Source organism: Vitis riparia, chromosome 1 (assembly GCF_004353265.1).
Source record: "Vitis riparia cultivar Riparia Gloire de Montpellier isolate 1030 chromosome 1, EGFV_Vit.rip_1.0, whole genome shotgun sequence".
Taxonomy (NCBI): domain Eukaryota; kingdom Viridiplantae; phylum Streptophyta; class Magnoliopsida; order Vitales; family Vitaceae; genus Vitis; species Vitis riparia.
In genome coordinates, this window is record NC_048431.1 from 13,968,245 (window position 1) to 13,986,237 (window position 17,993).

General features: G+C 32.8%; 2 protein-coding genes across 2 annotated transcripts in view; one reads left to right on the forward strand and one right to left on the reverse strand.

Annotated features, from left to right (window-relative positions):
- Positions 1-9,394, forward strand: part of LOC117915658 (integrin-linked protein kinase 1) — a 32,720-nt gene extending 23,326 nt beyond the window's left edge. Inside the window, exons 4-11 of the mRNA XM_034831286.1 lie at positions 2,690-2,784; positions 3,752-3,872; positions 3,988-4,067; positions 5,959-6,018; positions 6,270-6,391; positions 6,487-6,572; positions 6,659-6,774; positions 8,918-9,394. Coding sequence (XP_034687177.1) covers positions 2,690-2,784; positions 3,752-3,872; positions 3,988-4,067; positions 5,959-6,018; positions 6,270-6,391; positions 6,487-6,572; positions 6,659-6,774; positions 8,918-9,044 — 807 coding nt within the window. The 3' untranslated portion in view covers positions 9,045-9,394. The remainder of the gene's footprint in view (positions 1-2,689; positions 2,785-3,751; positions 3,873-3,987; positions 4,068-5,958; positions 6,019-6,269; positions 6,392-6,486; positions 6,573-6,658; positions 6,775-8,917) is intronic.
- Positions 9,395-12,973: 3,579 nt separating this feature from the next.
- LOC117918324 (transmembrane emp24 domain-containing protein p24delta9-like) lies at positions 12,974-16,647 on the reverse strand. The gene is made up of 4 exons (XM_034835291.1): positions 16,309-16,647; positions 16,021-16,230; positions 13,548-13,624; positions 12,974-13,281 (listed from the first exon to the last, which is right to left on the reverse strand). The coding sequence occupies exons 1-4, from the start codon at positions 16,531-16,533 to the stop codon at positions 13,137-13,139; spliced, it is 657 nt and encodes a 218-aa protein (XP_034691182.1). The 5' UTR covers positions 16,534-16,647; the 3' UTR covers positions 12,974-13,136.
- Positions 16,648-17,993: the final 1,346 nt, after the last annotated feature.

Genomic DNA, 17,993 nt, shown 5'->3' on the forward strand with positions numbered 1-17,993 from the left:
GTGCTAAGATTTCGTTAACATCGTTGCGGAATTCTGCATTCGTTTTGCCGCGAGTGTCCATGGTCGGACCTGGCTCTGATACCAATGATATGAAGGAATTTGGAGTTAAGGGCAGAAAGGAATAAGACAAAGAGGGAACTGTTGGAGATAAAGCTACCCCTTTTATTCAATTCATTCACGCTATATGTATAGCCATACATGGAAGAGAAAATAACAACAAAGCTGAAAAAAAAAGGAAATGCTGCAGAATAGGCAACATAATAGCACCCACTCTACTACCAAGACTTATTCAATAACCGACTCAACAATTAATGACTGAACAAACAAATTAGACCAAGTCTTCCATCTTGCCACTAGGCCCACTATCACTTTCCATCTTGTTGCCACTACTGGCACGTGTATGCACATATCACTAAGGTACCTACAATTAAGGTTGGTTTAAAAAAGAATGAACAAGTTGCAACAATGAAGGTTTGTATGTGACTGAGCAATGAAGGCTCCACGGATCTTGACAGTGTTAGACTTCCTGCTCTTATACTGTGATGAAAAAATAATTTCTCATTTTTCATTACATTCTGTTTTACAATTTATATACAAAAGAAAGGTTGACAAGATCTCTTAAATTAAGCTACCTATCAAAAAAGGATCCCTTAAATCAAACAATCTGATTGCAAGGGTTCCATATGGAATTTACCCATATTCTTGGTACTAAAATCATGGGTTAAGACTCATTTGTAAATTGGTTTTGCACAAACTAATCATTAGAGGATTAGCCTATGAAATCAGCAATTAATTTCTCCTGCCATATTTTTTCCTTTTTTCTTTTTTTTTTTCTTTTTTTTTTATAAAAGGAAAAAAATATGGCAGGAGAAATTAATTGCTGATTCCTTAGGCTAATCCTCTAACAATTAGTTTGTGCAAAACCAATCTACAAATGAGTCTTAAATCTTCTTAGAGGTAGGTAGGTATCATATAAGATGATTTAAGACTGATTTGTAGACCGTAAACTTAAGTACTAAACCTTAATATTATGTTGTAGTCATCACATATTACATCTTCGTATTCTATAGCCTTGCACATAAAGGGCTTATCTTTCAAGTACTTCAGTTTTTGGGCCCAGAGAAAAATTTGTGAAGCATGGTCACAAGTTAGATGATTAGCACTATTTAATCTTTTTGATATAACCAACTTCTTTATGCCATAGTCCTTGAGTGGTTGTAATTTACCAGCAGCTATTAGGAAAATTTTAAACCAGAATTATGAAAAACAAAAAAAATCCTCCAATCTTAAATATTGAGAACCAGAGCTTGAGAGTGTTAAAACTTGAATCATCCAGAAAATTAAAATCAAAAAATCAAAAAAAGACTAACATCAAAACCAACCTGCCCTATGTTTCACATAACAAAAAAACATCAAGAACTGTCTAGACAACAAATGGATTTGTTCAAACTTCAAGCAATACAAAAACACCAAAAGCAAGCTGTTGAAGCTCTCTTAAGGCATAAAAAACTTTCAAATTCAATAAATCAGAAAGCCAACAACACTTGAGCCCTTCAAAGCCTACACACATCATTCAGGAAGAATCTAAGAAGGAACACAAAACAGCCACAAATTCCAAAGCAGAAACATGAGGGATGAAATTTTGAAATTTTTGAGGTTTTCTTAGTGATTGTGATGTGTTGGGGTGGGGTGGGTAGTTTGGTGTTTGGAATGATCTATTCAATCTACAGTCAACTCTAGAGATGATTGATCTCTGATTTCAATTTAGAAGTAATAACTTGTAAAATAGGGTTAAGATTAGGATAAAGAAGAAGAAAGAATAGGAAGAAACTGTTAAAAGGTTTAAATTCTTCTAATTTGACTTCCCGATTCCTTCATATCCATTTATATTATTAACTAAGATTAAATACAATAACTATTAACATGAAAATAACAAAATTAAAGAAATTACGACAATTCACAATGATAACAAGGACCATTTTTTAAATAATTATAATAGAACACAAGAAGGATTTTTATGTCTACAATTTTACTGATATCCAAAAATATGTATTTTTTTTAATGGCTTCAATGCCTCTTACTATGCTAAAAGTTTCTATGTTCTAATGTCAGTAAATTGTTAGGATCACTTTTTAGGATTATATCACCTTTAGCCATGGAAATCAAATGTGATTTTAACAATTGTATGACTCTTGTTGCCTGTAGTTATTGTTAACTAGACATGGATTGTTAACAATCACATGGTGAGATATTTGACTTCCCACAACCAAACAAAACATATATTTTTTTATTTTATTTTTATAACTGAGGAACCTTCCATGGCCAAGCCCTTAGGACTCTCCATGGGGACCCAAACCTCAGGGTACTGGTCGCCCCACAACAACAACCAGACAGACATATAAATGACATTGAAATGTAATGTCTCATTCATTGGATTATCATAATTCACATTTATTATTAATTTTCTCCCAAATTGTTTTGCATTGTTGGGAGCTTTATCCATTTTCTCCCAATTAGTTTCAAATTGTTTGTAGGGTGTGGCTTTGACTCATTGGTTCCATCAATTAATTTTATGACCCAAAGTTCCATCTCTGCTTCTTAGAATGTGATGGTTAGCATACAAAATCTTGTTGTATCTCTCATTCTTTTGGCAAGATGTAATCTTACCAATTATATCTTATGCTGGTAGGGCTCTTTTGGTGAGATTTTAAAGGCCTGTTGGCGTGGAACACCAGTAGCTGTGAAGCGCATTCTTCCATCTCTTTCAGATGATAGATTGGTGATGTAAGAATCCTTTATATTTGTACATTTTCTACAACTGGGCTTAGGCTATTTTAAGCTCAAATGGTTGTTTCATTTGAATAGATATTTTGGTGATGTATGCAATTGGCTGAACATTGCTCATTGCTCATTGTAAATGGGTTCAATACAAGAATAAAAGACAGATATTTTAGAGGGTGTTTGGTTAATCAACTTAACGACCTAATATGACCTAATAACTTAATTTAAGTCATTAAGTAAATTAAGAATGTTTAGTAAAATAACTTAATATCACAACTTAAAGTTAAAAATAACTTTAAGTATTATGTCAAAATAGTAAACTTATTCTTACTCTCAAATACTTTTGTCTCATTTATCCACATCTAGTGGGAGTATAGACTCCCATCCATGATTCATTTTTTATAGTAAGTATTTTGTGATTATTATATGTATCTATAATACTTTAAATGTGAATGTTTAATAAATAAATTTATTACTTAAGAGTAATGAGAGTAAATATTAGTTAAAATTAATGAGGGTAAATATATCGATTTGATGATTTAGAAAAAATCTTAAGTTAACTTTACCAAACAACCTTAACACTTGAAGTAAAAAAAATCAAGTAATAAGTTTTAAGCCAATAATTTAAGTCAAGTCATTAAATAATGAGTATTAAGTCTTGCTAAACGCCTTCTTACATTTTAATTAAACCTTAGATACGGTCCTATCAAAAGGGGAAGGAAAAAAAAAGGAAAAAAAAACTAGATATGTAGCGCCTTTAGTTTGCTTCTTTCTTTGCTTTTCTTTTCTTTTGAATTATGAGAGTCTATATCGCATACTTGCACTTTGTGGGTGCTAGACAACTAGTATATTAAGTTTCATTGAATCCTTTTACAAGAAAATGTAACTAAAGTTGAATTCTCCTTCCAACCCATTTCCCTTTTATTAAGAATGTAAGTACCTTACTAGGTTTTTTGCTTTCCTTATTCAGTCAGGATTTCAGGCATGAAGTTAATTTGCTCGTGAAGCTTCGTCACCCTAATATAGTCCAATTTCTTGGAGCTGTCACTGATAAGAAGCCGTTGATGTTAATTACAGAGTATTTGCGAGGGGTATATGAATGCAGATTTTTCTTATTGTTTCAAATTTATCCTCTGCAGTTGTTATTTTTCTAGTTGCCTTTTCTAAGTGGTCACCCTTAATATTTGTATTGGTGTGCTGTTTTAGGGTGATCTTCACCAGTACCTCAAAGAAAAGGGCTCACTTAGCCCATCAACAGCTATTACCTTTGCCATGGATATTGCCAGGTACCTGAAGATATCCTCTCTTTCAAATTGCAGAGCATAACTTGGATGCTTTATTCCTCTATGCTTAGAAATTATATGAAATAATGAAGACATGGAAAAGTGGGAAAGCAGATCTTCCTTAAATCTTCATTTGTGTTGTTTGGAGTGCTACCATTGCCTGAGATTTTCCTTTGACATACTCCAAGTTCAATTCCTTATAAAGATCCAGTCCCTTGGCCCAATTTTAGGCATGAATCAGTTAGATCATTAGCAAACTGAGAGGGGCCAGATATGATTTCTCCAACTGACTAGTTTTTATCTCCTGTGGTGCTATATAAGGAAATGTAACTTATCTCATTTCAAAGCATTTGCAGAGAATCTGGGATAATTTTATTCAAACTTGTTGCATGACATGACACCCATAGATTAGTAATTTTTGAAAAATCTCTCATCATGCATGACCAAGTTATGGAAAAGTATATTTATTCAAAGCAATTCTGTGTAAGACCAACATTGTTTTCCTAATGATAAGGTGTTCTTGGAAAATGGAAAAGTAGAGGAAGGAACTGCTTACCGAATTCTACCACCTGTCTCATGTTTCAGCTGAAGAAGAATGATACTTGCTCAAAGATGAAAACAAAATCTTTGAGACCAGTTCACCAAATGCAGAGGGAATTTCATTCTGTTCCAATCATTCCAGTGTTAAAGTTCAACACCCATAAAACAGAGAAGTTTAAAATCAATGTGGAATGGGATATACCAAAGCGATTCCTAGGTGGTAGTTTTGACAATCATTTGAAATAAAAAATCTATCCTTTTATCAGCCTATCATATATGTGTGTGTGTATCCTCACAGCTTTCTGCATTTCATATTCAACAGGTTAGAATAAATTAAGTACAACTTTATCTGTATTAAATCAATTGCAACTTTATCTTCTCAATGGAAATTTCATTATACCACTATATTAGAACTTTAGCTGTCAATCATTTCCATTTTAACCATATATCATTTGTGTGAAATTCTTTTTGATGAAAAATTATTATTATTATTATTATTGCTACTGTTGTTGTTAGTATTATTATTAGTAGTAGTAGTAGTGGAAATAAAATTTGAAGAGGCTTTACCATAGATTGTACTATACAAGTTGCTAATTTTTGTTGTAGTAGTGGTGGTGGAAACAGAATTTGAATTGGCTTTACTGTAGATTGTACTATACAAGTTGCTAATTTTTGTAATATAAACATACATGTGTCAGAACTTTTGAAGTGATATTTTCTGTTATCAATTTATTGATAATGCCATCGTGTTACTTGTTGTTCTTTGTCTCTATCTGTTTTTTTATTTTATAAGCCTGTAGAGGTTGTTGAGAATCCAGTTGTTACACTGTTGACAAATTAAAGATTGTTTTTTAGTAAATAGATTTTGTAAATTTTTTATTTTATTCTGTTATAATATGTTATATTGTCTTTTATAGGTTTGTTAATGGTGGATGTGTATGATATGGAGTTTGAAAGAATATTTGTGGAAATTTATTGTTGATTTGAATCTCGTTCCAACACAAACCAAATGTTGAAATAGGAACAAAAACAATTTTATAACTTTGTATTATTTGTTCTTAAACACTGGAACAAGAATTGTCATTTTCCCAGTTTTTCCATTCCAGGACTGCAAACTTCATTTTCATTACTTAATTCTATAGAAAAACAAACAAAAAAGGTCTAATTTTCTTTGGTAAAGGAAAGCAACTCCTTTCTTTTTCTTTGGGGAACCTACCCTCTAGAATGTGGCCATTCTTTAAGGCCCCATTTATCCCATAAGGATGTACCAAACCAATATTGGGAAATGCCAAATTCAGTTTCAGTGCACTAGATTTTCATGCTGATCAGAATTACATAAATCTTATTTGAACAGAGGCATGGCTTATCTTCACAACGAGCCAAATGTCATAATTCACCGAGACCTAAAGCCAAGGTGAGTTGATTTCTGCATCTAATTCTGGTGGGCACATAAGCATGTCATTGCTTCATTTCTATTCTTCAGTTGGTATATTGAATTTTATATTTATCTGCGTGAAATGGAGATCATTTTAGGAATAATAGATTCTTAAACAAACTTGACCCTTACCAATTTCACAAAATTTCTTTTTTTATTTTATTTTCTTCCTCTTTCTTTAATCATGCAACTGCGTGCTAATCATTTTTCTATATGTCTGTTAATATTAGGAATGTTCTTTTGGTCAACACCGGCGCCGACCATTTAAAAGTTGGAGACTTTGGACTGAGCAAGCTCATCAAGGTTCAGAATTCTCATGATGTGTACAAAATGACTGGTGAAACAGGAAGTTGTGAGTGTCTGACCATAAAATTCTCTTGAATTAATATGATTCTTATATACTTTTTAACTTATTCTTTCCTTGTCAATTGATGGGACAAATGAAAGACCGATACATGGCTCCTGAAGTTTTCAAGCACCGGAAATATGACAAGAAAGTTGATGTTTTCTCTTTTGCAATGATACTGTATGAGGTAATATTTGGTTTTGATGAAAACTGGAAATGAGATGTAAAGTACGTTTAACAACATCTAGTTCATGATATCCTTAAATTGTGCAGATGCTTGAAGGAGACCCGCCATTGTCTAATTATGAACCTTATGAAGCAGCTAAATATGTGGCAGAAGGACAGCGGCCTATGTTCCGTGCAAAAGGATATATTACTGAACTGAGAGAGTAAGTCAAGCTACATCTTTGGTAGTGTGTGTATATATATATATGTGTGCTAATGGAATTATGGGATCTCTTACCTACTACCTCTCTCTAGAAAACTAATAGGAACTTTTTAATGGAACAAGTTAAAATGGAAATCATCTCAGGTGGACCTTGAAGCTCTTGTGTTAGTGTTGGTTGCTCATCTCGTACCACACCAAGACTATTGGGGGTTGGCTCACCAATTTGAAAAAGCAACCCATCATACCTCCAAGGCACTCTCTGTGATTTAGGCATATAAGATATCAAAATAGCATAATCCCCTTCAACCTGTAAGTTAGAGAGGCAAAAAACCCTGGCTTGTAGCATGCTTTCTATAAGGGCTAAAATCTCTACCTCAATGGCTAAATCTTCACCTGCTGGTTTTGAAAAAGCTCCCACCATTAAACCATTATAGTTATGATCACCCCTCCAATTCCCAATTGACCTGGATTACCCAATGCATAATCATCGAAATTTAACTTGAATGAGCCAAAGAAAGGTGGAACCCAAATAGGGAACAACTTCCTTTCTAACCCTTTCAATCTACATATTATTTCCAATCAAGTTGTAGAGCGTTGAGATGAATACCCTTAATAGTTGTAGTAGAGGCCTAGAAAAAATGTAAATTTCCTTCTTCTTTTTTTTCGTCTTGTGAAACATCCATCTCTATCCTCATTTTATAGAGATGGGATTATTGAGTGTCATCATATTGTGCCATGAAAGTTAGCCAACTTTATGGATATTCATCAATCACATATTGCATGAAAGTACTTCACTGATACCATCCTCTCTAGTAATATTTAATATTCATCTTCAGTTTGTCCTCTACAAGTGTCTAAAGGGTAATGAAAATTGTAATTTTTTTTTGTCTCTATTATTTAATCTTTACCATCTTTGTATAGTTCTAGAATAAATTTTTGACCCCTCTAATTTTTTTATTAAACTGTTGTCCTTATTTTATTAGGGAAAATGCTGGTTGCACTATCACTTTTATCACTATTTTTACCACCTTGTTAGATGGAACATGGTGATTGAATGTGACAAAAAAAGTGGATCTATTAAATCAGGTAATAAAAATGATGGTGCATTAGAGCACCATCATATCACCAGAAAACAACATAAACAAATGAATTTCAACTTAAATATGTCTACTAGGCTTATCACTCTTCATATTATTCCTAAGACTAACTACTACTACATCTACGTCCTATATCTCTTTGTTCATGTCAATATTTGTACTTGAACATGGAACCTTTCCCTATCCCTACCCTAACCACTTGCCACTTGAGCTAGGCCTCAGGGCATTCATTATGTAACGACCTTAGATACATTCATTCATCCATATATATTTACATACATTTGTATGATGGGGAATATATTAAGCTCCTCCTTCTTCTCTACTAATTTTTTAATTAATAACCCGAGGCCTTGTATGGATACACTTCTTGTTTTTCATTTTTTTAAAATAGAAACTTCTATATCAAAAGTAAAAACTCTTGTACAAAAAGTATATAACTTACCTTATATCCTTCAAAATTGTTTTAAAAAATTTTAAAAATTGAAATAGAAAATTTTTTAATACCTCAAACTTTTTAATCAGTTTTAGAAATCATTAACTTTTCAATGTAAATCTATACAAGTTCTTATATTCTAGATAGAAGTTACTGCTATTTTTTACTTATTAAAAACAAAAAATAGGAAGTGCATCCAATTACACACTAAGGAAGTGGCTTTATTTCCCATTCTCTTTGAATGAAACTGAACTAGTCTTATATTTCTGTTTCCTTTCGAACTCTTTGTGCGACCAGTCTTGCTGCATTCCATGGCAAATGAATCAGAGGTTGTTACCATATACTTTGTGTGACTCTACTATTGGATCTGTATTTCTATATGCTATATAAATTCTAACAATTGGTATGCTAATCTCTATTGAAATAAATACTTGTTCAGAGGAACAATGCTTGGCCAATGGCATAAATCGAAGATGTTTATGAAATATATTACCTTGCTTTAGGGTAGAAGGAATATTACCTGTACTTCATATAAATACACAGAAAAAAAAGGAGAAAATAAAAAGGTAAAAGAAAAAACTGGTTCTGATTTCTATTATATATAATGTTTTTAGGTTGACAGAGCAATGCTGGGCTGCTGACATGAACCACAGACCATCTTTCTTGGAAATTCTTAAGAGGCTTGAAAAGATCAAGGAAATTCTACCACCGGATCATCACTGGAACATATTTACTGCATAATACATGAGAGATGACATTTTTCAGATATGTAGATGATTATATTGCCATTTCTAACAGTCACCTCCCGTAATCCTAAGTGTGCAGATGGATGTATGAAAATACTGAACAGGTAAGCGTGACAGAGTGGCGATGTTCATTACTGTTTTTAGTTACATTCTGTGTTTTTTTTCTTGATCTTGAACCAGCTTGTCAAGGAGCCTCGTCTAAATTAGTTTATTAGAAAGGTACCATCCTCTAATCAGCATTCCCTCTTGTTTCCACTTAATTGTATGCATTATAATTGATAATGATTACCCTCAATGGGATGGTAAATATTCTATGTGATATACTATTTTATAATTCTCCTCGAATAAGTGAGCCATTTTTTTTTTGTTTTTTGTTTTTGTTTTTTTTTTTTTCCCTTCTGCTGTTAGATTCTCTGGAAAAATGCTGGATTTTAGGTCCTTTTGTGATCATATGGTTTGCGTGGGTATATTCCACACGCTCAACTCTATCTGATGTTTTTAGGGCAAATTTTCAGTAGTAAACTGGTGCATAGGGCATTACACAGTTTTATGAGACATTCCTGAGCAACATTGATCAAGTGCAATGTGAGTTTTTGAGCAACAAAAAAATAATTTTCCAGCACAAGAATAATTTCCCCACACAGAGAAAGGATAAAAAACAATGAAGGAGATGGTAAATAATTATATTAAATTTGTCACACTACACTTTCTATTATTTTTTATATCAATAAATAATTATGAAAACCTAATTATAATAAAAACTAAACTCCTACTAATATTAGGATTCCGAGTCCTAAGAAGAATCAAACTCTAATAGTAATAATTCTAATATACATACTAAATACAATCTTGGTTTAATTGGGATTCTTATACTATCTTCCTTAAACCAAAATTTTTAAATTTCATCATACTCATCATCTTCTTCAACTTGAGCAATGTTTTTATTTTGATTGGTTTTGTAAAGTTGTCTATAACTTGATTATCGGAACAACAAAACTCAAGCATAATAAAAAAATCAAACATAATTTCTGTCTTTCATCAAATTACAAATATAGTGAAATTTGATGTCAATGTATTTGTTTCTTCCATGAAAAACTGGATTCTTAGTCAATGTGATTGTTGATTTATCATCACAAAAAATCTTTGTGGGAACTTCTTGAGCATGATTTAAGTCAAAAAGCATTTGACGCAACCATGTTATATGAGTGGCACCATTGGTAGTTGTAATATACTCAACTTCTATCATTGACAAAACAACTACCTGGTGTTTCTTTGATAACCAAGAAAAAACTCCCAAATTGAGATTAAATTGATAAACTAAAGTACTTTTTTGTTTTTCTACATCACCTACTCAATCACTATTTATGTGTTACCATATGCATAAAAAGTACCATCACTTTGCATTTCTTTAATGTATCGTAGGATACATTTTACTGCTTGCAAATGGAACATCAATCCTATATCTATTATCTCAAATTGATTAATCATTACTTCTTTGACTTCTACAATCATTTTCAATTTATGACTAGTGATAATTAAATCATCCATATATAAACACAGAATAAGAATGTCACTTAACATTAAATTTGACATGTAAAGTGCGTTCATAAGGAGATTTTTAAAATTCATTCTTCACGAGATAGGTATCAATACGTGTGTACCATGCTCTTATTATCTACGTTAATTTATATAAAACCTTATTTAGCTTATAGACCTTTTTCTTCTTACCCTTTTATCACGTATCCTTGAGGTTATTCACATAAACATCTTCTACTTCACCATTCAAGAAAGATGACTTCACGCCCATTTGAAAAAAAAAAATCAATTGTTTTGTGCAAAGAGAGAATCATACAAAAAACATATACAAATACTTCAAAATAATCAATACTTGGTTTCTATTTGTAATCTTTTGTCATCATTTTTGCTTTGAAGTGATCAACTTCTCCATTTGTCTTGTACTCAATTTTATACACTCATTTGACACCAATTGACTTCTTCGAATTAGGGAGATTAGTAAGTTCACAGTTATTATTTTTCTTAATAAAATGAATTTCTTAATTCATAACTTTAAGTCAACTATCATTTTAAGCAGCTTCACCATAACCTAATGGATCAAAATTTGTAAATAAAATAAAACTCATCAATTCTTCACCTATTAGGTCATTATCATCACCAACCACATAATCTTGCAAGCTTATAGGTAAAACATGTTGACGTTGTGGACACCTTGATAACTTTACCAAAGAGTTATAATTGGTGTAGTAGTAGGTTTCATACTTTGATCTTTACTTTGCTCTTCAAAATGAATTTGAACACTTGATGGTCTTTTTTCATTAAAGGACCAATCACATGCTACTTGCTTATCAAAAATCACATCACAACTAACAATAGCCTTTTTGATTTGTGGATTATATAATTTATAGCCTTCTTCTATCACTTGGTTATAACCAATATGAATGCACTTTTCACTTTTATCATCAATTTTTTTTTTATATATATAATGCATCAAGCACATTTAACATATGAGATGCAACCAAACACCCTTATATGATCAAATATTAGGCTTCCTATGACTTCAAGCTTCTTATAGGGTCTTTTCATATGCACTTTTAGTGGGCATCTATTTTATAAATAAACTGCTTCAACCTAAAAATTTTTTAAGTGCAACATACACCTCACCATTCATAGGAAGAAGCTTGAGTTATCCTCAAGTCTGGAATCAAACATTCTACACCTTGCCTACCCATTTGTAGGTCTTCATAAGAATGTCCCATACATTTTTTACCATGGTTGCATTTGCAATCTTCTTAAAAATAGGTGGTTCAATCAACTAACAGATGTATAAGCAAGCCTTCAAAATTTTCTTTTTCGAATTCACCAAATTGCCTTTTTGTACTTCTGTAAGTTGTGCTTGATCTGGTAGTACCACAAATCTTTGATCTATTACTCTCCAAATATCTTGACGCTCAAATAATAATTGTATCTGGATACTCCAAAATTCAATACTTTTTTCCATCGAACTTTAGAAACTGAGATTGAATCACATTATTATTGCATCTTTAATCATCAAGCTTTGATATCAAATACGAGTAATAAAAAATAATTGTTCCAACACAAGAACAATTTCTCCACATAAAAAATAAAAAAGATAAAAAAAATAAATAAAGAATATGATAAATAATTATATAAAATTTATCACACTACACTTCCTATTATTTTTATTGTATACATATGAAAAATTACAATAAAAAATAAACTCATAATAAAATTAAGATCTCAATCATAAGAAAAATCGAACTCAAATATTAATAATTATAATATACCAGTGAACCACAATTTTGGTTTAATTAAGATTCTTAAATATATGGATGGGCGAAAAGATGAGAAAGTACTAGATGAACACATTCCTGAGCAACACCTAGAGACCCAAGCCGGCGGTATGTGCATCGTGGTTTGGCGGCTTTGGCCATATCAAATGGAATGAAAACTGCGAACAAAATTCCAAGTCATGAAAAACTCATGAAATGTAAAAGTTTGAGATTAGAGCCCAAAGAAATATGGCCGGCGACATATAAGAATTATGATTCGAAGTGAGGATTATGGTTGTTTTCTGGAATACATCGATGCGCTAGACCTATTGCTTCTAGTTAAGTTGTCATGCCCTAAATAAGCTCGGGCATTCAGATATATGTTGGAGCATAATGCATGGCCATGTAATGCAGCCCAGAGGCAAGCACAGGACATGTTTTTATTACACCAAAATTATAGCCTTATACCGATATATATATATATATATAAATTAAAAATCAGGAAGTTTGTTCATGATGATACTATACAGTTTTTTTTCCAACCTTTGTTCATGGGCAATGATACCTTTAATCACTTCACACCACACTCAAGAGAAACAATTGGGACAAACTGCCGTTCAAACACAAGGAATTTTCTGGAACACTATAATGAAATCTATGTCATTGAACCCCCACAATTTATCTGTCATCTTGATCAAATACTTTTTTCCTTTTGAATTATTGAAAGATTTTACAAGAGCAAGTGAAAAAAAAGTAAGAAAAACTTGTCTACAAGTGCACTAGAGGAGTTTCTTCCTCTCAAAAAAGTTCTTCAAGTGCCATAGTTGCAAGCCCGCCACTGACAAACAAACAAATAGTGAAAGAAAACTCAGCCATGCCATTCTTGAGTTAGTTGCTTGGTTAAGCTCCTGCATTTCTTCTTCCCTGGAAAAAGCATCGAACATATGCAACATTGCAAATGATATCAGAAAAGAATGTTCTTTTCAGGGCTCCGTTAGGACCTCAGACAGTGTGAGAGACAGGATGGGGAAAGGATAAAGGAAATAAAACAAAACTAAGTGGAAAATGGTAAATAAATTTGAGCTCAATAATTAATATATATATATATTAATTATTCCTCAAATAAAAATATATATATATATAGTTTAGTCTCGTTAAATTGTTTAAGAGAGGAGAAATGTTTTTCTTGCCTTCCTCGAAGATAAAACATCTCTTCGTGAATTGACGTAACAGTGTCATACAACTTCTTCAGCTCTAATTCCATCACCTGTTTATTGCAAGACATGATCCAGCATGATATTCTTTACATAATTTGATTATAGAATTTACATCATTGTACAATCAACAACATGAGGTGAGAACACTGAGAACATATTTATTCAACATAACTTTCTGAGAATATAATCATTAAAAAACTGTAGAAGGATTAAGTCAATCCAAAGCAACACCATAGGACTAGGACTCCTAGAAAGAAGCAAGATCAAGATAAACATGGAAAATCAGAGAACCAGTTTGCTTCATTATCAAACCTGAGATATCAACTTTCAGGGTCAAATACTTCTTGGGCAGTTGGCAAATCACCACAAAAAACAGAAAGAGGAGTCATCAAATGAATTTTAGTGATCAGGAGAAATCACATGATATAGAGTGCCTAAAGAGTAAAGAAGTAATTTATCTGTATGACAAATAAAGCCCAAAGAGCAAAGTTGTAATCTGTCTATATTTACAAATGAAACAAGTAGCAAACTGGTATAATGGCACCACTAAGAACACACAGAAAGAATACTATCCCAACAAAAGGCGCATGTGACATGCAGTTAATAAGAAAATGCACAGATACTGTTATCATGGGAGGTAACCAAGAGACACAACCATTTCTTTTCCTTATCTTTTTAAAATTTGTGGTAAGCAACAGAGCAACTAAATTAATTGGAAAAATAGTGGATTAGAATGCTATTCACAAAATCAATGGCATGTTCATATTAATATGGTTGGCATCAAAAAAAGAATGGGAAATAACCCACAAACTAAGGGCTTTGTTGGAATTTGGAGCTTTTGATATGACATTTTGAAGACTATATTTTTTTTATTTATTTAATTTTTGACCTCTCAAGTTAGAACTTAAAACTTTTGGTATATAAACCATTGATGGTTTGATACAAGTACGTTGACCAGTATCATATTTTGACTATTTCTTGCAATGTATATGTATTTAACATATGTATACATAATTCTTTTCCCTATCTATTGGCTAATGTGCAAAAGAACTTACAATACAAAACAAGGTATGAAAACATTGATGAAGAGACAATATACTTTACAATGAGTTGAGGCCCTTTTTTTAGGGGCTTTGTTAATATATCTCTAGTTTACATATAAAAAGAAACATTAAGTTCAAAACTATGGATACTACTACATCACCCTATAGCCTTGGATAAAGTTGTAAAGACCTACCACACGTAGAGGAGGTGGGCGGAGAGGGAGCAGGGTTATTCGTATGGGTCTTAGATTCCAATATCAAGATGTACTTCTATATGTATAGAAACAAGACAGTTCTATTGCAACTGCTACTAAGCTTTATATGAGTAAGTAGACTCGAAAGCTGATGGGCATTAAATTTAACCATGCTATCTATCAAGGGCCACCACTTATCTTAATAATGGAACTCTTCTAAAACAGTAGCCTACTTGATTATGGGACTGATTACATTCCTCATCTTGTCCTCCTGTCATAAACTTCCATGTAAACCTAGTTAATGTAAAGGAAATTATAGTTGAAAAAAGTGTGTAACCTCAAATACCCCTTGGCCAACAAAAGCCCCCTCCTCTCTTTTGGTGATATACCCAATCTCAGAAACTGAGACTCATCCCCCTAGAAACACCAAGTTGATCAAAAGATGACTACGCAAACACCTGTGCCACAATGCTTGAGCCTTAACTATGGAATTTGCACTTTTTACACTAAAAAATGCTCCAAGATAACATCAACTAAAGCATTTCTCCCAAGATTCCGTGAAATCTAGATATATTTACAGTCTCTTGGTTTCCCATCCAGCTGAATAGTAGGTACCAAAAAGAAAAACAAATTCACTGAGCTTCATCACCTGGACTATCTGATCAAGAATACAACCTATTTTCACACATTTTTTGAATATGATTATCTAACAAAGCAATGAGAAATCAGTTTAGATAATTAGAGTTCTGGGTCATGGATGGATAATCCTTTTCTTCTTCTCCTTTTTTTTTTTTTTTTTTTTTTTGGAGAAAATCACATTATTAATTTATGAAGGCCGTTACATACTCCACCCCAGGAGGGGCGGACTGAACCAGCCTCAAACCTGGTTTTCAGTTCTCAATAGCCAGAGCCATAACCATGGCTTGCGTTATTGCTAAACAAAGAATGGCTGCACAAAATCCATTAATGAAGGCAAGAATTGGTCCCAATGAATAAAGGTCTAACACTCCTAATCCAGTTCCCAAGTTGCATGTCGCAATCAAACCAGTTCATCACATCTTTCAGAATCCTAGAAGACTACCAACTTTTTTATAAATATATTTTTTAGAAAAATCCAATCAATTCACAATTATTTGGCATATACAAGAAGACAAGAAGAGAAAGAGGCAAAGTTTCACAGAAATGCAATCCGAAAAGTCAGAAACTTACGTCGACCTGGCCTTTCTTGGCAACATTGGACCAGTCCTTGGCGGCCACTCCCGTTTTCCAATCTAAATCAATGGTCAACGTCAAGGGCGGCTTGTGATACACAACCCAAAAACAAGCCATATAGTCCCCGGCCTCGGCCGCCGGAAAAGCGAACTGGCCAGAATCAACATGATCCGCATAGTGATAGTTATTGCCATAGGCAGAAGTCACCTAGAAAGAGAAAGAAGCAGAATAAGAGAGAGGATTGAATTTGGGAGATGGGTTAGGAAGAAGGAAGAAATAGCGCACCCGAACAGTGACTTTATGTGAATCGGGAATAGGATAGCCGTCGTTAGGGTTAACGACAGAGTATTTGCCGACGGTCATGGAATCGGCCTTGATGTCTTCAGCAATGCATTTGGTGTGGCCTGATTGGAGTTCAAATCGAATGGATTGGACGCCCCCGAGTAGAAACCCTAGATTCAGAATCACCCCTGCTACTACACCAATCATCATCTTCTTATTCATGATCATGGCTTATGGATTTTCTAGAGAGAGGAGGAAGACGAGGGTGATACTGATTGATTCCACAGGCAAAGAATAATCATATAGCTGCCTTCACACGTAGAGGTTTTTGTCTTTTCTCTTTTACGCCTTCATTTTTCATACCATCACCATCTCATATTAATTACCTATTGCCCAAGATTGCAACAAATGAATCCTTTATGAAGATATATTATTGTAATTTTAATAACCACATTACCTATTATCCAAGAATGCAATAAATGAATACTTTATGAAATAATTTTATTGTAATTTTAATAACTTTTTTATTTTCAATGTATTATTTATTGTAAAATTAAACAAATTTCTGTTTTATTGGTTATGTATAAAAATTAGCTTCATAAAACTCATAAACAATATCACTTTATATAAAGATCAAAAATAAAATTTTAAAAATCTTTTTATAGATGCCCAACCATTTAAATATTATCCCTCATGATTTTAAAATGCGTTTACAAAATTAAAAATAAATTCATATTTATATAGTGTCAGAAAAAAACTTTCTCTCATAAACATCCCTCTACACAACGTTTGTGTCCCATTGAATTATGGTGTCAAACAAGCTGACACCCCTCATAAGGCCAAATAAACCCCTACACTAAGGTTGAGCATCGACTTATATTTATATAGCATTAGGAACTTCCTCCCCTATTTGATGTAGGATATCACAAACACCTCTTCATGTAGACACAACGTCTTTGTTGTGTCCCTTAGTATTATGAGGCCAAATAGATAAACACCCCTCACATGGCCAAACAAACCCCCCACGTGCTTTAAAATGCGTCTGTAAAGTTAAGAATAATTCATACTTATATAGTGTCAAGAACTTTATCCTCTATTTGATGTCGAACATCATAAACACAACGTCCTTATTGTGTCTTATAGGATTATAAAGCTAAATAGATAAACACTCATCATGGCCCCAAACTCTAATACCATTTGCAACATTTCATACCCCAACCATATAAATATTGTTTGTTTTAGTCCTAAATAGGCCCTCACAACTTTTTTTTTTTTTATTTCTTCTCTATCCAATGTGGGATATCGCAAACACTTTTCATACAAACACAATGAGTGCACCCAAATAGATAGACACCAATCATGGGGCCAAACAAACCCCCACATCGGGGTCAAGGACTGACTTTGATAACCATTTATGACTACCTGCACCTAATCTTGTGGATATTGTCTACCTAAAGGATTTTCACGGCTTTAAAACACGTTTATATGATTAAAAAGAGTTCATATTTATATAACACCAAAAACTCTCTCTTATCCGATGTGAGACATCACAAACATAAAATCAACATATACTGCTAAGGGAATTTGAACCTAAGACAAAACATTTAGGTGGAATATGTAGCAACCATTGGAGCAAGCTTACGCCATTATAACTTAAATCGAACAATGGTATCAAAACCGATCCCACA